Here is a 22,507-nt window from a genome sequence, read left to right as displayed (position 1 = left end):
AAGAACATTTCCCACCAAAAGATCAGTCCAATAATAGCACTAACTGGTAAATAGTGCAAGACTTCTTCGTGAATCTCTGCTATTTGAAATTTGAAACATCATAACAATGAAGACTTTCAATCTCTGCTATTTGAATTTGGAATATCATAGCAGCGGGAAGTGCTTCTAGATCTCATTATCCATCTCTTGCTTTCAATTACCGCAGGCCAAAATCGAATTTGGAAGAGGAAACGCATCAAGGGTATCCTCAGCCTCTGAAACTATTCAGAAGGAACAACAGAAGAAGCTTCATTTACTTGATAAAAGATGGGAGAAGACTTTGGGGATCAGTTCAACTCCATCATTTTCCTTTTCCTTTTCTTTGTCAAATTGACGGGCTCCATAGTCCATAGAGAGATTGTTTTGGGCCTTACGAAATCTTAATCCGAAATAGAGTTCAAAAAATTATTACAACTCAGTTTAGTATATATTAGTAGCAGCTACTACTAATAAATAACATGAGAGTTAATTATAACTTGTTAAAATGATATATTAAAAAAAAAAGATATCATGGAAATACATAATAAACATATTTGAAAGCGCAGAGACATATTGTTGAAAAGTACAATATTAAAATTAAAAAAAAAATGCTTGCAAGAAAAAATGACCCATGAAGAAACAAGGGTCAAGTATCTAGTCTTTTCTGGTTCACGAGGGAAGTAATTTGTGGATCGAATTTATGGCCACTATCGTGACAGGAATCAGTTGCCTATTGCCAACATGGTGGGGCTCACTTGGATTGGTTGTCCATGATTAAACCGGCCATGATTCTAGATAGTTGTCCATCACGATCCTACGCCTGACAGAATAATCCTCCCATCTAATGCCCTGGAACCTTTCTCTCTTGGCTTGGAACATTACTTCCAATCCATCTCGATCCAGAGGATAAGAACGAAAGTAGCCTGGCATTGTCCTTTCAAAGTGAATTATCTTCTTGATGAAATCAGAGCTATGCATCTCATCAGTATCCAGTAGACAAACCCCACACTCAACCACTTGACAAAGATCTAATGGTAAGAGATTGCCGTTCATATCTTCTGGTTGGAATTCAACTGAGACCTCACTGTATTCATTAAATATATCATCTACTTTGGCAACCAGACAGGGATCAAATCCCACGAATATGTGTGTTGAGTCGATACGCTTATTATCATACCAACCATGGAGATAGTAATGGAGATCATGACTATCACCTTGCTCATTGCGGAAGTGATATGTGCATTTAACTTGCAAACTATGGCTGCCAGAACCAAATGCAACGACAGCGCAAAGACAAAAACCCAAGAACTCGCTATTAGCCCAACGTGAAAATAGCTGGAATGTTACTGTAGATCCCCACCATTGATGGCTAAACCAGTCTGGAATCACATCTCCAGGGAGGCAGAAACTACATGCCCCTTTTGACACCTGTTAACACAATTCAAATACATCTTTTTAAAATGAGACGATGAAAAGAAAAAAAGTATATCAGAGGTTTGAGAAACAGACCTGATCGTACGCCCATCTCATGACAAAAGAATCATCCCATCTCATGCATTGGAACCTTGCTCTCTTGGCTTGGAACATTGCTTCCACTCCATCTCGATCTAGTGGATAATAACGAAAGTAGCCTTGCATGATCAAATCAAACTGATGTATTCCATCTACATACAGTAGACGGACCCCACACTCGTGTACTTGACAAAGATCTAATGGTAAGAGATTTCCATTTATATCTTCTGGTTGGAATTCAACCGAGACCTCACTGTATTCACTAAACATATAATCTTTTTTGGCAACCAAACAGGGATCGAATCCCACAAATATGTGTGCTAAGTCGATGCGCTTCTCATCATACCAACCATGGAGATAGCAATAGAGATCATGGCTATCACCGTGCTCATTGCGGAAGTGATATATGCATTTAACTTGCAAACCATGGCCGATAGAACAACATGCAATGACAGCGCAAAGAGAGAAACCCAAAAACTCGCTATTAGCTGAATGTGAAGATAGCTGGAATGTTACTGTAGACCCCCAACTTTGATGGCTAAACCACTCCGGAATCACATCTCCAGGGAGGCAGAAACTACATGCCCCTTCTGGAACATCGCACAGCTGTTAACACAATTCAAATAGCATCTTTTTAAAATGAAAGGTGGCAAATAGAGAGAGAAAAATGTATATAAGAGGTTTGAGAAACAGACCTGATGGCATAACCTTTTGGTATAAAGTTGAAATTTCAATAATGAGTACTCCAAGATTTGATTGATCACAGGCAACCTCAAGCAATTAGTGAAAGTGAATTCAAAAATGTTCCCCTCAACTACAGTTGATGAGCTTGTTATTGTTATCAAACTCTTGCAATTGTCCACATCCAACTTTGATAGCCGTGGTGGAAGCTCCGGTAATGATTCAAGTCTCTTGCAATTCCTTAATCCTAGATATTGCAACTCAAAGAGTTGATTGATGCTTATAGGAATAGTACTAAAATTGTTTCCACTTAGATCTAACACTTCCAGTGACGATAGACAACCAAGACTGTCTGGAACTTCAGCTAGACTGCAACCATCTAGATTTAGCTTACGCAAACAATCTAAATCCACGCATCTCTCGGGCAATTGCAAGTCAACAAGACATTCCATGTCTTCTAGAAATGGGCAGTTTCCCACTTCTAAGCAGGCAAGTCCCTTCAGATTTCTAATCGGTGAAGGCAACTTTGTTATGCGTGTCTGTTCTAAATAGAGATATCTCAAACAATACATCGGCTCCAAAACTTCAGGAAAATCCCTAAATTGGAGGCAACCTGAGAGATTAAGCCTTCGCAGGTTTCTCAACTTACAGATGCTGCTTGGAAGAATCTCAAATTGTTTGCAATTTCGCAAGTGCAATTCAGTAAGTTCACACAAACATTCAATTGAAGAGGGAATCTCTCTTATTGCTGTCCCATCTAAATACAGCTCCCTTATATTTCTTGAAACCTTTGGAAACTCTGTGATACTAGAGCAACCGGAAAGATCAAGTTTTTCAAGACATCCCAACTTAGAAACCGCACTCGGCAGATTCTTTAGCTTGTTGCAGCCAGCTAGATCTAAATAAATGAGTTCCCTTAGACCACCAATTGAATATGGCAGTTCTTCTATTGCAGTTCCATTCAAGTACAAGTATCTAATATTCTTCGAAAAGACAGGAAACCTGCTGATAGATGAGCAGCCAGAGATGTCGACGATTTGAAGAGATGTCAACAAATATATGTTTTCTGGAAGATTCACCATGAGTTTGCAGTTCTTCAAATTCAACGTAACAAGTCCACTGAGTTCCTCGATTGATCGGGGAAGCTCTTCAACGGCAGTCTCATTTAAATTTAAATATGTCAGTTTCCTTGCAGTCTCTGGGCACTTCTTGAGATTTGCACAACCAGAAAGGTTCAGAGTCTCCAAACAACTTGAATTAATTCTACTGGGAAGATTGATTAGTCTTTTGCAGCATCTCAAATCTAAATCAACAAGTTTGTCTAGATGCTGAATAGATGAAGGAAGCTTAACCAAACGTTTACAGAATTGAAGATTCAATCTCTCAAGGTTTCTGGCCTTTGAAAGGTCTGGCAGGGAAGTTATGTGCTCACAATTGCTGAGGGTGACATCTTTTAAATTGCCGAGATTCTGAAGCAAAATGAAATCAACATAAAGAAATTACACATGCATACCACACAAAATTTCAAAGAAAGAACTGTTGGAATATTGCCACTTATATGACAGCATTTGCAGCCTATCCTCTAAAAGAAGATGGCTGTCATTGTCAAAGAAAGAAGGCCAACTTGTGAGAGTCAAAGAGGGCTGCTGGTGCAGCATTTATAGCCTCTTGACATTGTTAAAGAAGGAGGCTACAATGGTGGGTTGTTGGTGGTAGCTGCTAATGTCAAAAGAAGGTGCACCAACCATTGACAAAGAGCAACCACCATTGTTGACAAGTGTAGAAGGAGCTGTCATTGAAGCCTATAAATAGACACAAAGAATGCAGCACAAAAAGAGAGAGTCAAGTAGTATAGCTACAAAAAAGAGAAGAAAAGAGAAAGAAAGAAGGGCTGCAACCAGCAGCCCTGCTGCCCTATGTAGCAATGAGATATGGGAGTTGAGTGGATGTGATCCTCCTCCATGTGTTGTATTCTTTCTCTATCTCTAATAATATTGATCTTTTCCGTGGATATAAGTGATTTGCCGAAACACGTTAAATATTATGTTAGTGTGCTTAGCCTCCTTTAGGCAATGATCATGAACACCACCGATCCGCTGGGGGAGAAATCCCCAACAAGAACTATGCATGCATAGAGTTATTTTAGAATACCTGGTCTCCTCTCCACAGTTGCTTAACCTTGCTAGATGATAGGTTGAGTTCAACAAGGTTCTGTGGACGAAAATTGCAAGGCAAAGATGCCAAAGGGTATCCATCCCAATGGAGATACCTCAACTCATGAGAAAGAGACTCGAGGCCACAAGGAAGGTGCACTGTGCATTTATCTCCAGCTACAGAATTATAAATTTTTAGCAGTCTAAGATTATACATCCTTGCGAAGGCTGTAGAACTCAACTCTATTTCTCTTATTTCTGAAACATCCAAGAACATCCCTTCAACGTTTTCAGTTCTTAGTTTTGAAACATCCAAGAATATCCCTTCAGCTTTTCCAGTTCCCTGAAAACCAGTAAAGGAGAAGCAAAGTTTAAGTAAGATTTTAAACTTACAACTACAACCATATTGCATTGCATAGGAAAGATAAAACTTTGGGGTATATAAATCTCACCAGATTATTGCTCAACACATGATATGCATCTTTTGGATTCCACAGTCTGCTCTGTCTTCCTAGCTCGTCAAGAGATTCTTTACGAACAACTTCATGCGCCATTTCTTGCAAAAGATCATGCATTTCAACCTTGTCATCTGAAATTTTAATGAGACACCTGTCAATGAGAACACTAAATCCAATATCTGTTTTGAAACCGCAGCCATCTAGTATCCGCTTTACAAAATCCACTCGATGCCCTCTAAAGAAACATGCAATGTCGAGAAATATACTCTTCGTCTTATTATCACGCAGTGCATCAAAGCCTATTCTCAGCAAGTCACAAATGTTCAGCTCGGGAAAGCTTTCGATCTCATTTAATTGAGATTCCCAAAAATGTCTTTCTCTGTTGAATAAGAAGGAACCCAAAACTCGAAGAGCTAATGGGCTCCCTTTGGCATAATTTATTGCCTTGATTGACAACTCCATATAAGCTTCTAGGGGGTGGTTTCGCTTAAAAGCATTCAAGCTAAAGAGTTCAAGAGCTTCGTGGAAGTTTAATTCCTCAACCTCGTATATTTCATCAACTACATTCTTAAGTACTTGCCTGTCTCTTGACGTTACAACAACAACACTCCCTGCACCAATCAAAGGGACTTCAATTAAATGCTGGAATTGTCGTACATCATTCACATCATCCAAAACAAGGAGAACTTTCTTTTGGCAGAGTCTATCCCTGATGAAAGTAGGACCTATATGTGGTGTGCCAACGCGAAGATTTTCTTCCTCCAGTAGTTTAGAAAGAAGTTCATCTCGTAGATCATTTAATCGACCCTTTTCTGATTCCTGCCTTATGTTCGAAAGAAAGTGGCAGCCTTCATATTGACTTGAGATGCTATAGAAGAAAGCTTCCGCAATAGTTGTCTTGCCTATACCACCCATGCCCCAAATTCCTATAGTGCGGACATCTGAGGGCAAAGTAGATAGTAATTTGTTGATTTGCTCAATGCGTGAATCTACTCCAACCAGACCTTTTAATTTGCATGGGGATGCACGATTTAACCTTTTCCAGATAGTTTGCACAACTTCTTTTACTAGTTTGGACTCCGGACTGCAAAAAATGAAAGAAGCATCTTTAACTCAAATCACTACACCATTAAACATTTTTACCGAACATTAAACACTTCTCTTACTAGTTTGGACTCCGGACTGCAAAAAATTAAAGAAGCATCTTTAACTCAATTAATTGTATCTTTACGTCGAATAAAAAATCTATAAGCAAATGTTGTCAAAGGTGAGGTTTTGAACTCAAGATCTCCCCCTTCGATATTGTACCATTAAGGTGCAAGTCCATTGGCTGTTGATGGAAGTTAGTTTTCCACTAAAAAACAGGACAGACTTGTGCCTTTTCAAGCAACAAGTACTATGAACTAAGCACAAATGATTTACAGGAGAATAAAAAAACTATAATATGCACAAGTAATTTTAATTGCTATAATTCCAGAAAAAAAAGGTTGAAGATGTGAATCTATAGTTACCTAATAACCTGTGAATCCCATCCAGATATACTGGCTGCCTTTGTCAAGGAAGCCTTCCACCTTGGCACCTTGTCCATCTTCCCCTTAAATTTTTTTTCAAGCTCATCAAATGTATTTCCAAAACTCCCAGTCTGTTCATCAACATCAGATGGGTCCACATGATAGAAGACCGGTAAAACAATCTGCCCATAAGTCTCTTTGCATTCAAGTATTTTCACCAGTTCATCCACACACCACGGAGAAGATGCATAGTTCTTGGAGAAAATTACTACAGAAGCTCTTGATTCTTCAATCGTTTTCAGAAGGGCAGGGGTAATTTCTTCTCCTCTTTCAAGCCCGTCATCAATGAAGGTCTTGATTTTCTTACGACGCATAGCTTCATAGAGATGGCTGGTAAAATTATTGCGCGTATCCTTGCCTCTAAAACTAAGGAACACATCATACTTCCATTTATGAGCAACAGAAGATGAAGATGCCATATCAGACAGTTACAAGATCGTGTCTTCCTCAATCACTAAGAATCGAAATCAACAAGTGCTCTCCTTTTTCTCCTAAAGACATACAAAGAGCACCCACTTCAACAGCTGAACATTCATTAAGAGAAATTGAAATCTAAGAGTGCAAGAACACTCGCCACTTGCTACCAATGCTAGTTTGCTAGTACTTTCTTTGCAAGGACACTCACTAGCTGAGCAAAAAGAATTACAGATGGAAGAATTAATATGTTCATGAAACAAACTTATCGAACTCATATAGTGTTAATGTTGCTGTCATGTAACAATTAATATTGTTGCTGAAAACATGAAAACAAAAAAGAGCATGGAATCAGTAGCAACAATGGCAAAGGTTACCTCTCTATGGAGTTTATGAGGTAACTTTAATGATCAAATTGCAGCAATCGGAAAGGTTAGCTGATGAGTGAAGTACTGAGGACTGAAGCTTAGCAGAGGTAATATTTCATATTACTAGCGATGTTATAATTGTTAAAGTTAAAAGGTTAGCAGAGTTATGAGTGGTAATTTCGTGGTAATTTCCTTAGCCGCATCAGAATATATCAAATGGCATGATTTTCCACACGGCAAATTAAGAAGACCCTGGCTGGCCCTCACACACCCTCCATCTCTCGGGGGACCTTGCTTGCTTTTTTAAAAATAAAAATAAAAATAAAAAATAAAGGGATGATATTTTGCAGATCTTCTTCTTCTTTTTTTAATATAATGGACTGTCTGTAATCCACTAGAATAATTTTCTATTATTTTTAGTGACCGAAAAAACGATATCATTATGTGTAATCCACTAGAATAATTTAATATAAGGGATGATATGTGAGATTGCACTTTTTCTTTATAGATTCAGAAACGACACTTTACATGTCAACATATCATTGTTGATATTGTTTATAACTTTTTACATAATAAGTTGAGCCCGTGAAAACTCAATCGACAAAAAATATAAAAATATTACATGATTGCCATTATAATTAAATTAATGATTAAAAAACCTTAACGGTCGAAATATTGCAACTTCACCATGAAACCATTTTTTATTTCTACTTAGACTTACTGCACCGTTACAACCCCCGAGAGATGTAATTGCATCTCTTCATTGGAATACTCCAATGATGTTTTTTGACCCTTTACTAGAAAAATTTGGCAATGGCTTCAAAAGCATTGAAGTTTTTTCTGCATGGCCCCTTTGTCTTTTTTGAAATTGACTAGGGACACAAAAGTTTGTTCGTATATTAATTATACAGTAAAACAATTAAAATACTATTGGAAGCAGAAAATCTAAACCATAAAAGAGGTATTTTCATATTTTTAAAATGGTTTTTTTTTATTATTATAATTTAAGCTAAGGAGCAATTTGACATCTGATCAAATATAAAAAATAATAAATAATTCAAATGCATAGTGAAATGAACAACATACCTTTAAATAAAAACATTTAATTATGAAGACAAGGGGTGTTCTAGAATTTTCACTATGATTTTTTTTTTTTTGTGTAATTATCAAGTTAGGGGAAAATTTTGTATTTAACTAAATAAAAAAAAGATGAGCAAGAGTGTATGGCACCTAAGGGAGTGTGGGAGGCGTCCGAGCCCTTTAGACGGTGCCTCTTGGTACCCAAAAATATTCTTATGTCGTGTCGTTGGGAGCATCGTCATATTTTTTTTCTATTGGTTTGACGTGTATCTCTAGTATGCATTTTTTCTAATTATTTTTTCTCTCTTCCCTGAAAATTACAATTCAGCCCTCATTGTTAATAGTATTTAGTAAGCTTGGGTTGACTTAACCGAACTGCTCTCCAATCCATTTGCCCCAAGCACACAACTCTCCAATCCACTTAGGCCAACCCAATCAGACACGCTCAAAGTCACCGCCTCAACTTGGTATCATGCAAATTCCTTGCATTAGCCCACATCACAATGTATTATTACGAACTCCAAAAAGTCACCATGGTGTCATGCACAACCTATTATTGCTACTATAGTTATTAGACTCGATACGGGGTTGAATTGATCAAGAAGTCGAGTCCTGAGTTACATGGGTAGACCCAAGTCAACTCTAATCAACTTTAAAAAATAAAAAAAATTAAAGTTTAATATTCCATATGAAAAAATTAAGAAATAATTCATATAAATATAGGTTATACATGTTATAAATAATGAAGTTTAAAATATTATTTTAAAAGGTTTTTTTATCCAAAATATATTATGTTAGTATGTTATCCTTTTAAGTTGAAGTATTTAAACAAAAACGATTTTTTTATCTCACATTGAAAAAACATAATTTTTTTCTTATAAACATAGAATATATATACTAAAGGGCTTTAGATTCCACATTGATTTTTTTTTTTGTGAACATAGAGTATATATACTAAAGAGTTTTAAATCACACATTGAAAAAATAAAATATTTTTCTAGTATTTATATAATGAACTTTGAAAAGGATTAATAATCAACTAAAAAATATATATAAAAATGATCTCTGGTTAGAAAAAAAAAACACATTTGAAAAAAAAAATCGAATCTCAATCAAGTTTTACTAAGTCGTTCGGATTATGGATCAATCCAATAGGTCCACCAGATTTTATCGAGTTTTTATTTATTCTTATCATTTAACTTATTGGGACCGGTTCAGCTATCAAATTAATCTGTGAGGAATGCACATCTAATTCTCTATTATAGTGCCCGACCTCGTTAATTTATTCCTTAAAATTGTAAGTAGAATGCCTACTTTTCTCTACAATGGTTATCACCCTCCTCTCAGCCAATAACTACCACTCACTGATTGTAAGTACAATGCCTATCCTATATAGTGTGGTGCCTCCATTCAAACACCAAGATAATTGATTGCAGTTTCTGTCTAACGATTCAAACAATCATAAGTAGAATGCCTATATAGTGAACTATAATATTACCCTACGAAGACTTTTATAATTTCCAAAAATTATTTTATAATTTTGATTATATATTACCCTACAAAGACTTTTTATGATGGTTTGCTAAAGAATCTTAATATATACTTTTAGTTAGATTATAATAATTTTCTTCTTGGTATTTGGCAGAGGCACGCATGATAGGATACAGGTTGCGGTTTGAGAGTGGATGACAACACTTAATTTTTTATTTTTTACATATAATGTTGTTTGTAACTTAAAAATAATAATAAAGATAAACGATATATTATTTATTTCTTTAATCCAAAACAAATAAATAGATTAGGGTTAGGTGCTAGCCTGAATTTTTTGTGCCCCCTCCTCCCCCCACCCCGTTGTTGTTATTATTATTATTATTCATGAAGATTCAATTAAACTCCGTGTTTTATAATTAAAATTTTAAATGTACTCTAAAAACAATTTTATCACATTTAGGATTTTTTTTTATTTTTTGATCACATAAAATATAAATATTAAATTTTGATATTTTTTTGTTAACTTACTTTAACAAATATAAAATATTTTTGTTTTTAACAGAAAAATCAGTTAAAAACATTGTGTTGGTTAAGATAAATAAAATATATATTAAAACAAATTATTTAAATATTTTTTTTTTAAAAATGATTGTATTTTTATATTTAATAACAATACTAAAAAGAAATTTATAATATTTTAATTTTTTGAATTTTTAAAAAATTAGATCCCTCATAGCATTGCTGGAAAAACATTCCCTAGGTTAAGTCGAGGGAAAGCCTAGTTTAGGAAATAAACATATGAATATAATATTTTGATTTTTTTTAATTTATTTTAATAATTATAAAATGTTTTTGTTTTTTTTTAAATATCAACTAAAAATATTGTGTTGATTAAGATAAACAAAAAATATATTATCTTAAAGTAAGTTAGTTGTTTGAATCTGTGCATCATTTCCCAAACTTTCCCACAGTACAACAAATCACCGAAAAAAAGGAAGAAGAAATTAATACTATTAACAATATTCTAAAAGGCGTGCTTTCCCCACGCCTTTATTTTCATTTAATTTATATATTATAATTATAATAATAATAACATATACTAAAATTCATTTCCCCACGACTGGCAAGATATTTTCATTAAATCCACATCCTGCTCAAGCAATCGCAACTCACCAAGATATTTTCCTCCCAAATATATACAATTTCTCAATTCTAAGCAACAAAGCCCCTTCAGATTTCTTATTGGTGAGGGTAATTTTTGTATGCCTGTCCTGCCCAAGTAAAGATATCTCAAAGATTCCATTGTCTCCAAAATTCCCGGGAATCTCTGAAATTGAGAGCAACCTGAGAGGTTGAGCTTTTGCAGACATTCAACTTGCAGATACTCCCAGGAAGAATCTTGAATTTTGTACAGTTTCGTAGATGCAATTCAACAAGTTTGTAAAAACACCCGATTGACGATGGGATTTCTTCTATTGTTGTCCCATCCAGATACAGCTCTTTTATATTACACGAAACATTTGGAAACTCTGTGATATTGGAGCAGCCGGAGAGATTAAGTTTCTCAAGATATGCCAACTCATAAATGGTACTCGGAAGATTCTTGAGCCTTCTACAGTTGGACAGATCCAAAGAAGAGATTCTCCAGAGATGACCAACAGAAAATGGAAATTCTTCTACCGCAGTTCCACTCAAGTATAAATACCTTGTATTCCCTGGTATGCTCGGAAACTTGGTGACATTTGAGCAGCCAGAGACATCAACAATAACAATAGACTTCAACAAACAAATACTGTCTGGAAGATTCCCAAGTTGTTTACAGTCCCTCAAATTCAAAGCAACGAGTCTACTCAGATGTCCAATAGATTGGGGAAGTTCTTTGATTGCAGTCTCATTGAAATTCAAATACATCACATGCTCCGTAGTCTCTGGGTACATCTTGAGAATTGAGCAGCCAGAGAGGTTAAGAGCCTTGAGATATTTCGATTTAATGATTCTTGGAAGACTCAAAAGGCTTGTGCAGCTTCTCAGATCCAAATCAACAAGCTTCTCTAGAAATTGAATAGATGAGGGAACCACTTTCAGAGTTGTACAAAATTGAAGATTCAATCTCTCAAGATTTTTAGCCTTTGATAGGTCTGGAATTGTAGTTAGATGCTCACAATTACTAAGGTTGACCTCTGTTAAATTCACAAGATTCTGCACCATCATTGTATTGATAACAAAAAAAATTCATTTGAAAGAGGAGAAAGATTACATGTGTAGTGACTAAACCATACCTGGTCCCCCTTCCAAAGTTCTCGAACCTTGCTGTGTGAAAGGTTAAGTTCAACAAGGTTCTCTAGATGAAAATTGGATGGCAAATATTTCAGAGGGTATCCATCCCAATGGAGATACCTCAACTCATCAGAAAGTGATTTGAGACCATTAGGAAGGTACACTTTACAGTTCTTTCCAACTTCAGAATTATAAATTTTGCGCAATCTAAGATTATACATCCGCGCAAAAGCTTTAGAGCTTAACTTGATTTCTTTTATTTTAGAGGTGTCAAAGAATATCCCTTCAACCTTTTCAGTTCCCTAAAGATGAAAAAAATAAAGCATGATAAGTAACACAAATCCATGGTCATATGTGAATACTTTCAAACTTCATAGACCAAATATCAAAAAAGAAACAAGAAAAGAAAGAAATTAAGCATTCACATACATGACACTCACCAGATTTTTTGTCAAAATTTGATTGACATCCCTAGGACTCCATAACCTACTACGTTTTCCCAGTTCTTTTATGGATTCTTGTCGGACAATTTCAAAAGCCATTTCTTGCACCAGATCATGCATTTCAAGCTTTCCATTTGAAATAGTAACGAGGCACCTTTCAGCAAGAAAAAAAACTCCAATATTTGTTGAGAAACCACAACCATCAAGTATTCTCTTCACATAATCAATTTGCTTCCCTTTAAAGAAACACGCAATATCAAGAAATATGTTCTTCTCTTCATCCCCAAGTGCATCAAAACTTACTTTCAACATATTATAAATTTTCAGCTGAGGATTTCTTTCAAGTTTATTCAATGCATTTTCCCAGTCCTCTTTCCTTAGGTCAAATAGGAAGGAACCCAAAACTTTAAGATCCAATGGCTTTCCTTTAGCATAATTTACTGCCCTGATTGATAGGCCCATATAATCTTTTGGAATGTGGTTTCCTTTGAAGACAGACAAAATGAAGAGTTGACAAGCTTCACTGCAATTTAATTCCTTGACCTCATATATTTCATCAGCCACATTCTTAAGCACTGGTCTATCTCTGAACGTTACAAGAATTCTACTTCCTGGACCAAACATATCATGCCTTTCAATTAAACATTCCAATGGTTCTACATCACTCACATCATCTAGAACAGTTAAGACTTTTTTGTGCCGTGTCCATAAACATCTAGCCCTTTTGTCTAATTAGTGTTGATTCTTAAAAAACTTTTATTAGTAAAGAACAATGGCAGATTCTATTACCGTGTCCATAAACATCTAGCCCTTTTGTCTAATTAGTGTTTTGAAATTTAATGTGGAACAGTAACCCCATCATTTCCAAGGCAGCTAAAAATAAAGAAACTTGCATTCTTTCGAAAATCTTAAAAGTGCAAAGGGAACTTTATTGTTCTTATTTATTTTCCAACCCTTAGCTAGTTCCATACCCATTGGAAATCAGCCTTTTTAGCATTATGCATAATTTTAGCTATATTAGGAAACGGGCATGCTAAAAATGGCACAAATAATACTTATATTCATGTATTCAAGTGAAACCTGCAAATGGTATAGAATAGAGAGAAAAGGTTACCTAGTGACCTGTGAATCCCATCCAGAAATAATGGCCGCATTTGTCAAGTCAGCTCTCCAGCTTGAAACCTTGTCCATCTTCCATTTAAAATTTCTTTCAAGTTTAGCAAATGCATTTCCAAAACTCCCTCTCTGTTCATCTACATCAGATGGGTCTACATGATAAAAAAAAAACCTGGTAAAACAATCTGCCCACATGTTCTCTTGCATTCTAGTATCTTCACCGGTTCATCCACACACCACGGAGAAGATGCATAGTTTTTTGAGGATATCACTACTGAAATTCTTGAATCTTCAATTGTTCTCAACAGTATAGGTTCAATTTCTTCACCCCTTTCAAGATCATTATCTATGAAAGTCTTGATTTGTTTACGACATAAGGCATCATAGAGATGGCTGGTAAAATTGTCACGAGTATCCTTTCCTCTAAAACTGAGGAATCCATCATACTTCCATTGTTGAGCAGTTGCAGAAAACGATGCCATATCCGACATTCACTAGCTTGTGCAGAAAATCACTTGAAATTAAAAGTTCATTGATGCTCTCTTTTCACCTAGTAAAGAAAAATTAAGGATATAAATCACAGTCGATAACACTAAACAACAGTCGAGAATTTTAAGAGAAGGACAAATCACTAAACTCATTAAACACTAAACGCTGAAACCCACCTTACAAATATCAAGGATTCAAAAATTTCTTCACAAAAAAATCGCCAGATCCTTCCACCCCAAAATGCCGACAAAATGGGAATACATGCGGCTTGTTAATGGACTAGAAAGTTAGAAACCATGCTCAAATGTAGGCTTATGCTCAATAATTTGATAAGAACATAACTTTTTTACTTAAATCTCAGCAAATAAATCTTTCATTCAGCTAAACTCAAAGGCAAATCGTGAGACTTGGAGCTTTACAGTACGCTTCATTTATCAAATAAACATGCAATCTCAATCAATTAACCCAGAGAGAGTTGATAATTAAAACTAACGGTAGCATCAATTTGAATACTACAAAGTGGAAAGAAGCAAAGAGTTTGGACTTACAGAGTGGATACAGGAAAGACAGGAAGAGGGGTTCGGCAGCAACTTTCTTGTTTGATGTTTCAGTCAGCCAAGAAACCATAGAAGAAAAACAACACTGATTCTTGTTTCCAACAAGAGATCGAGAACGTCACAAGATGATCTTTTCCATGGAAAATGGATACCAAAGCTAAAAGGGAAGACAATTCCTAACTATTGGCCAAGTAGTTTACTGGCGAAGGAGACATTTCTTTTTAAAAAAATTAAAATAATTTGTATAAAATTTAATTTTTTTTTAATGTATCTTATTATTTTCAGATCATTCAAAAACAATATTATCATTTGTTAAAATATATATGGCTCAAAAATATTTTTTAAAATCTGAAAAAAAATATCAAATGTCATTAGTCTCTCTCTTAACTAAAACTTTCACACTATTAATATCTCAACAAATTATTTAATTTAATATAATCTAGAGCCAAATTTAATATTATAATTATAAAATTATATTATTAATTGATTTTCTTAATTTAAAGCATCAAAGATAAACTTGAGATAATAATTAATAATCAAAATAACGATAATGAATTGTCGTATATCCAAGTTTCTTTCAAATCTCAAAAGCAACTATTAAAAACTTATATGTGTGATTGTGAATGCAGTCAATATAAGAATATCAAAAAATATATATATATAACCATTAAAAGATGAGCTAAAAAAACTTGTATTTTAAAATTTTAAAAAAAATTAAGTTTTTTATTTTTTTTAAATTATTTTTTTATTTTTAAATTGTTTTGACATGGTGATATAAAAATAATTTTTTAAAAAATAATATTAAAAAAACAATTATTTATTTGAACTAGATCGAGTTATATTGATATTCAGATTAAATTGTCGTGGATATGTATTACAGTTTTATAATCAAAATTATTTTTTTATTTCATGATTTAGTTTCTGATTAAGTCATTCAACCATTAATAAAAAGACTCGAAGCTAAAGAGAGAGAAAATGATGGAAAGGAACCATCAATTTGCCCTTTGATGAGCAGAACCCTAAAGAAAAGGAGAATCCGACGGTGGAGGTATAGGCATCCACGGAACACGGAACCATTCGCGCCCTATATGTTTGGAATCTTGAGATTACTAAAAAATGCTTGCAAGAAAATAAAAAGTTGTTTTCATATTAAAATATAATTATTTAATCTTTATAATTTTAAATCTATAAATAACACAATCTTATTTATTAATTTCATATCTTTTTTAATTTTAAAAAAATAAAAATTTAAGTACATAGGATCCAAAAACAAATATAAGAAAACAAGGTGTGTTTCATTACCAAATAACTTAATTACCAAATAACTTAAATAAAAAATAATTAGCTTTGCTAAACTAGGAAGACTAAATTTTAACTATCATAACAGAATAATAATATATTAAAGTTGTCTCTAAAAGATATGCTCTCCATTTCATCCATCAAGTTTGGATTTTGTCAAATTTTGCAAAAGAGAAAGAAGAATACATCACTGATAAAAAAAAATAAAAGAATAACCCAATTGTTACATTCAAATTTTCTTGGATTGGACAGCAATTCACACCTCTACATCCTTATCAAAATAATTATTAAATTATTTCTACCGTGAAACCCAAGTGTCATATTAATTATGCCTTCTCTTTTTTATCGGGAGAGTAACATCGTCAAAACCATATCATGGCATCGGCTTGGAACCTTGCTCTCCTGGCTTGGAACATTCCTTCCAATCCATCATTGGCATGCAATAGACGAACCCCACACTCAACCACTTGACAACGATCTAATTGTAAGAAATCGAAATTACTATGCCTTCTTACTATCCTTCTTACTGGTTGGAGTTCAATTGAGACCTCACTGTATTCACTAAACATATCCTTTTTTTTGGCAACCAAACAGCGATCAAATCCCACAAATATGAGATCTGAGTAGATGGTCCTATTACCAAACTCCTCATGAAGATAGCAATAGAGATCATGGCTATCACCGTGCTCATTGCGGAAATGATATGTGCATTTAACTGTCAACTCAAAGTCGAAAGAATAAGATGCAATAACAGCGCAAAGACAGAAACCCAAGAACTCGCTGCTATCACGATATGAAGATAGCTGTAATGTTACTGTAGATCCCCAACTTTGATGACTAAACCACTCCGGACTCACATCTCCAAGAAGGTAGAAACTAGATATCGATGCTCCATCAAACTCGTCCTCATCCTGTTAACACAATTCAAATAGCATCTTTTTAAAATAAGACATTGCAAATATAGAAGGAAAGAAAAAAGCATGTCAGAGGTTTGAGAAACATACCACATCACATGGTAATATGAACCTTCTGGGATAAAGTTGAAAATCCAATAAATCATACGTCCTACGCATGATAGAAGAATCCTCCCCTCTATTGGCTTGGAACCTTGCTCTCTTGGCTTGGAACCTTGCTTCCAATCCATCTCGATCCAGAGGATGAAAACGAGAGGAGCTTGGCATGATCAAATCAAAGGGATGTATCGCATCTTCATACAGTAGACGAACCCCACACTCATATACTTTACAAACATTTAATGCTAAGAGAGTGCCATTTATATCTTCCGGTTGGAACTCAACAGAGACCTCACTGTATTTACTAAACATAAAATCTTTTTTAGCAACTACACAGGGATCAAACCCCACCAATATGTGTCCTGAGACGATTCGCTTCTCATCATACCAACCATGGAGATAACAATAGAGATCATGGCTATCACCGTGCTCATTGCGGAAGTGATATGTGCATTTAACTTGCAAACCATGGCTAACAGAACGAAATGCAATGACAGCACAAAGAGAGAAACCCAAGAAATGGCTATTAGCCCAATGTGAAGATAGCTGGAATGTTACTGTAGATCCCCAACTTTGATGGCTAAACCACTCTGGAGTCGCATCTGCAGGGAGGCAGAAACTACATGCCCCTTCTGGAACATCGGGCAGCTGTAAACACAACTCAAATAGATCTTTTTTAAATGAAAGGTGGCAAATAGAGAAAAAAAGATGTATATCAGAGGTTTGAGAAACAAACCTGATGGTATAACCTTTTGGTGTAAAGTTGAAATTTCAATAATGAGTACGCCAAGATTTGATTGAACCAACGCGATCTCGAGCAATTAGTGAAAATGAATTCAAAAATATTCCCCTCAACTACAGTTGATGAGCTTGATACTAGATAATGCAACCTCTCGCAATTGTCTGCATCCAACTTTGATAGCCGTGGTGGAAGCTCCGGTAATGTTTCAAGTCTCATGCAATTCCTTAATCCTAGATATTGCAACTCAAAGAGTTTATTGATGCTTATAGGTATAGTTTGAAAATTGTTTCCACTTAGTTCTAACACTTCTAGTGAAGAAAAACGACCAAGACTGTCCGGCACTTCTGATAGACTGCAACCATCTAGATTTAGCTTACGCAAAGAATCTAAATCCACGCATCTCTCGGGCAATTGCAAGTCCACAAAACATTCGATGTCTTTTAGATATTTGCAGTTTCCCACTTCCAAGCAGGCAAGTCCCATCAGATTTCCAATCGGTGAAGGCAACTCTGTTATGCTTGTCTGTTCTAAATAGAGATATCTCAAACATACCATCGGCTCCAAAACTTCTGGAAAATTCCGAAATTGGACGCAACCTGAGAGATTAAGCCTCTCCAGGTTTCTCAACTTGCAGATGTTGCTTGGAAGAATCTCAAATTGTTTGCAGTTTCTTAGGTGCAACTCAGCAAGATCAGACAAACATTCTATTGAGGAGGGAATCTCTCGTATTGCTGTCCCATTTAAATACAACTCCTTTAAATTATTTGAAACCTTTGGAAACTCCATGATACTTGAGCAACCAGAAAGATCAAGTTTTTTAAGACATACCAACTTAGAAACCGCACTCGGCAGATTCTTTAGCCTGTTGCAGCCAACTAGAACTAAGTAAATGAGTTTCCTTAGATCACCAATTGAAGATGGCAGTTCTTCTATTGCAGTTCCATTCAAGTACAAGTATCTTATATTCCTCGAAAAGTCGGGAAGCCTGCTGATAGAAGAGCAGCCAGAGAAGTCAGCAATTAGAAGACATGTCAACAAATACATGTTTTCTGGAAGATTCACCAGGAGGTTGCAGTTCTTCAAATTCAACGCAACAAGTCCACTGAGTTCCCCAATTGATTGGGGAAGCTCCTCAATAGCAGTCTCATTTAAATTTAAATATGTCAGTTTCCTTGCAGTTTGTGGACACTTCTTGAGATTTGCACAACCAGAAAGGTTCAGAGTCTCCAGACAACTTGAATTAATTTTACTGGGAAGATTGATTAGTCTTTTGCAGCCTCTCAAATCTAAATCAACAAGCTTGTCCAGATGCTGAACAGAAGAAGGAAAGTTAACTAAACTTGTACATAATTGAAGATTCAATCTCTCAAGGTTTCTCGCCTTTGAAAGGTCTGGCATGAAAGTTATGTGCTCGCAATTGCTGAGGTTGACATCTTTTAAATTGACGAGATTCTGAAGCAAAATAAAATCAACAGAAAGAAATTACACGTGCATACCACAATAAATTTCAAAGAAAGAACTATGCATGCATGGAGTTAGTTTAGAATACCTGGTCTCCTCTCCACAGTTGCTTAACCTTGCTAAATGAAAGGTTAAGCTCAACAAGGTTCTGTGGAAGAAAATTGCAAGGCAAAGATGTCAAAGGGTATCCATCCCAATGGAGGTACCTCAACTCTTCAGAAAGAGAATCGAGGCCATGAGGAAGGTGCACTCTGCATTTAGCTCCAGCTTCAGAATTATAAATTTTTAGAAGTCTAAGTTTATACATCCTTTCCAAGGCTGTAGAACTCAGCTCAATTTCTCTTATTTTTGAAACATCCAAGAATATCCCTTCAACTTTTCCAGTTCCCTGAAAACCAGTTAAGGAGAAACAAAGTTTTAAGTAAGATTTTAAACTTACTAGCACAACCATATTGCATTGCATATGAAAAGGAAAACTTTCGCGTATATGAATCTCACCAGATTATCGGTCAACACTTGATATACATCTTTAGGACTCCACAATCTGCTTTGTCCTCCTAGCTCGTTAAGAGATTCTTTTCGAACAACTTCATGGGCCATTTCTTGCAAAAGATCATGCATTTCAACCTTGTCATCTGAAATTTTAATGAGACACCTGTCAATGAGAACACTAAATCCAATATCTGTTTTGAAACCGCAGCCATCTAGTATCCGCCTTACAAAATCAACTCGATGCCCTCTAAAGAAACATGCAATGTCGAGAAATATACTCTTCTCTTCACTATCAAGTGCTTCATAACTTATTCTCAACACACTATGAACTTTTTGCCGAGTTAGTTTTTCATCCTTGTTCAATTCACTTTCCCATTCTTTTTTCGTTTTGCCAAATAGAAGGGAACCTAAGACTTTAAGAGCTAATGGATTCCCTTTAGCGTAATTTATTGCCCTCATAGACAGCTCCATATAATTGTATGGGGGCTGATTATCCTTAAATGCATGCAAACTAAAGAGATGAAGGGCTTCCCGGTAATTCAGTCCCTCAACCTCAAATATTTTGTCTGCATATTTCTTAAGGACCTGTTTATCTCTAGATGTTAGGATAATTCTACTTCCAGGACCAAAATCACATCCTCCAAGTAACATTTCAATTTGATCTACATCATTCACATCATCGAAAACAATCAGAATCTTTTTACGGCAGATCCTGTCTTTAATGAAAGGGTGTCCAATACGTGGAGTGCGAATATGTAGATTTTCTTCCTCTGTTATTTTAGAGAAAAGTTCATCTCGCATACGAAATAATCCTCCATTCTTTTCTGATTCCCTCACATTTGCAAGAAAATAGTGACCTTCATATTCCCTTGCGATCTTGTTGAAAATCTCTCCAGCAATGGTTGTCTTACCAGTACCACCCATGCCCCAAATTCCTACAAAACAAACCTCCGGTAACTGTGTGCATAATAAGGCTTCGATTTGCTTCATACGTGAATCCATTCCAACCAGGCCCTTCAAATCACTTGAGGATGCATAATTCAATTTCTTCAAAATATGATGCACAATTTGTTCCACGAGTCTCGACTCAGGCCTGCCAACATGAAGGACGAACAGATATATCAAATAGTACCCCAATGAAAAACAATCTTTTCTTGAGGTTGGAACTTTTGTGATGGATTCCAATTGCCATACATTATCACACTACATGCGTGTGAAATCTAATCCCACTCACTTGCAAGTAATTCTTTTTCGAAATTTACAGATGCATGGAAAAACTATACTTTAAACTGCTCATTTGGTAGCATTTAGAAGTCATAACATATTATAAAGCTCAAAACATATGCTTCTGAATCCAAAAATATGATTATCAACTTCAAAAAATTTTAATTGCTATAATTCCAGAAAAAAAAAGGTTGAAGATGAGAATCTATAGTTACCTAGTAACCTGTGAATCCCATCCAGATATACTGGCTGCTTTTCTCAAGTCATCCCTCCACCTTGGCACCTTGTCCATCTTCCCCTTAAAATTTTTTTCAAGCTCAGCAAATGCATTTCCAAAACTCCCAGTCTGTTCATCAACATCAGATGGGTCTACATGATAGAAGATCGGTAAAACAATCTGCCCATAAGTCTCTTTGCATTCAAGTATTTTCACCAGTTCATCCACACACCACGGAGAAGATGCATAGTTCTGGGAGAAAATTACTACAGAAATTCTTGATTCTTCAATCGTTTTCAGAAGGGCAGGGGTAATTTCTTCTCCTCTTTCAAGCCCATCATCAATGAAAGTCTTGATTTTCTTACGACACAAAGCATCATAGAGATGGCTGGTAAAATTATTGCGCGTATCCTTGCCTCTAAAACTAAGGAACACATCATACTTCCATTTATGAGCAACAGCAGATGAAGATGCCATATCAGACAGTTACAAGATCGTGTCTTCCTCAATCACTAAGAATCGAAATCAATAAGTGCTCTCCTTTTTCTCCTAAAGACATACAAAGAGCACCCACTTCAACAGCTGAACATTCGTTAAGAGAAATTGAAGTCTAATAGTACAAGAACCCACACACCTTATATTTATCAGAAAATTCCTCAAACTCTTAACGATTGATATATACTAGCTTAATTTGATATGATCAATCTTAATTTGATCACTTGTCACTTGCTATATACCAATGCTAGCTTGCTATTACTTTCATCGCAAGAACAGTCACTAGCTGAGCAAAAAGAATTACAGATGGAAGAATTAATACGTTCATGAAACAAACTTATCAAACTCGTATATATAATCTTAAATAAAGAAGACGCATGAACCAGAAAGACTTACCAACAGATCATAAGAACAGTTGACTTGTGTTTTCCATCAGCAAACAATACAAAGAAGCTGATTATTGTTGATGATGAGAGATGATTTTTCTTGTCTATTGCCTTCTGCTACTCCATCAAGTAAATTCTTACAGACAATCTAATCTCATCGTTATCTAAATGAAAGATGGTTTGATCAAGAAATATGTGAAAGTGAGAAGACTTAGGAGTCAATACCAATTATTGATCAAGAAACAGGTGCAAGTGAGAAGACTTTGGGGTCAATACCAAATACGTCGCCCAATGGACTTGCCAATGGCAACGGTACCCTGCAATGGCCTATGATTTTTTTTTTCTTTTTTCTTTTTTAGTTTCCAATGGATGGGCTTCCTAACGTAATTTGTTAGGGTCTTCCTAACGTATTTTTGTTTTTTAAAGTTAACTAGTCAGTTGCCTACCATTTTTTTTATATTTAGATTAACGAAGTAATACTGAAGTAAAAAACTATTAAAAATAAAACTTTACAAAAAAATATATTTTATAATTGATGATAAAATAATGT

The 22,507-nt window shown here is 35.2% G+C and overlaps 2 protein-coding genes across 4 annotated transcripts; both read right to left on the bottom strand.

Moving 5' to 3' along the window:
• Positions 1-554: 554 nt before the first annotated feature.
• On the bottom strand, positions 555-22,257 carry LOC118027818 (disease resistance-like protein DSC1). Of its 3 annotated transcripts, none has more exons than XM_035031313.2 (7): positions 7,185-7,323; positions 6,334-6,884; positions 4,817-5,906; positions 4,363-4,707; positions 2,226-3,680; positions 1,528-2,136; positions 555-1,446 (listed from the first exon to the last, which is right to left on the bottom strand). In XM_035031313.2, the coding sequence occupies exons 2-7, from the start codon at positions 6,810-6,812 to the stop codon at positions 793-795; spliced, it is 4,632 nt and encodes a 1,543-aa protein (XP_034887204.1). In that variant the 5' UTR covers positions 6,813-6,884; positions 7,185-7,323; the 3' UTR covers positions 555-792. The 3 variants fall into 3 exon arrangements, with proteins under 3 accessions (XP_034887204.1, XP_073263099.1, XP_034887198.2); XM_035031307.2 differs by lacking the exons at positions 555-1,446; positions 1,528-2,136; positions 2,226-3,680; ... (2 more) ...; positions 6,334-6,884; positions 7,185-7,323 and adding exons at positions 16,119-16,838; positions 16,932-17,588; positions 17,677-19,134; ... (2 more) ...; positions 21,075-21,625; positions 21,968-22,257; XM_073406998.1 differs by lacking the exons at positions 6,334-6,884; positions 7,185-7,323 and adding an exon at positions 21,075-21,703.
• On the bottom strand, positions 10,866-13,573 carry LOC118027824 (disease resistance-like protein DSC1). Its single transcript, XM_073406999.1, has 3 exons — positions 12,464-13,573; positions 12,026-12,325; positions 10,866-11,945 (listed from the first exon to the last, which is right to left on the bottom strand). The coding sequence occupies exons 1-3, from the start codon at positions 13,088-13,090 to the stop codon at positions 11,037-11,039; spliced, it is 1,836 nt and encodes a 611-aa protein (XP_073263100.1). The 5' UTR covers positions 13,091-13,573; the 3' UTR covers positions 10,866-11,036.
• Positions 22,258-22,507: the final 250 nt, after the last annotated feature.

Source organism: Populus alba, chromosome 19, assembly GCF_005239225.2.
Source record: "Populus alba chromosome 19, ASM523922v2, whole genome shotgun sequence".
In the NCBI taxonomy this organism is placed as follows: Eukaryota; Viridiplantae; Streptophyta; class Magnoliopsida; order Malpighiales; family Salicaceae; genus Populus; species Populus alba.
The sequence above is the reverse complement of the archived record's forward strand: the minus strand, read 5'-3'. Positions and strand labels throughout refer to the sequence as shown.

Coding starts and splice junctions, on each gene's coding strand:
- LOC118027824 (XM_073406999.1), bottom strand. CDS start 13,090: ATGTTTGGTCCAGGAAGTAGAATTCTTGTAACGTTCAGAGATAGACCA. Junction 12,326..12,463: donor AAATTTTGACAAAAAATCTG/GTGAGTGTCATG, acceptor TTTCATCTTTAG/GGAACTGAAAAGGTTGAAGG. Junction 11,946..12,025: donor AACTTTGGAAGGGGGACCAG/GTATGGTTTAGT, acceptor ATGATGGTGCAG/AATCTTGTGAATTTAACAGA.
- LOC118027818 (XM_073406998.1), bottom strand. CDS start 21,553: ATGGCATCTTCATCTGCTGTTGCTCATAAATGGAAGTATGATGTGTTC. Junction 4,708..4,816: donor ATGTGTTGAGCAATAATCTG/GTGAGATTTATA, acceptor ACTGGTTTTCAG/GGAACTGGAAAAGCTGAAGG. Junction 1,447..1,527: donor TGAGATGGGCGTACGATCAG/GTCTGTTTCTCA, acceptor TTGTGTTAACAG/GTGTCAAAAGGGGCATGTAG.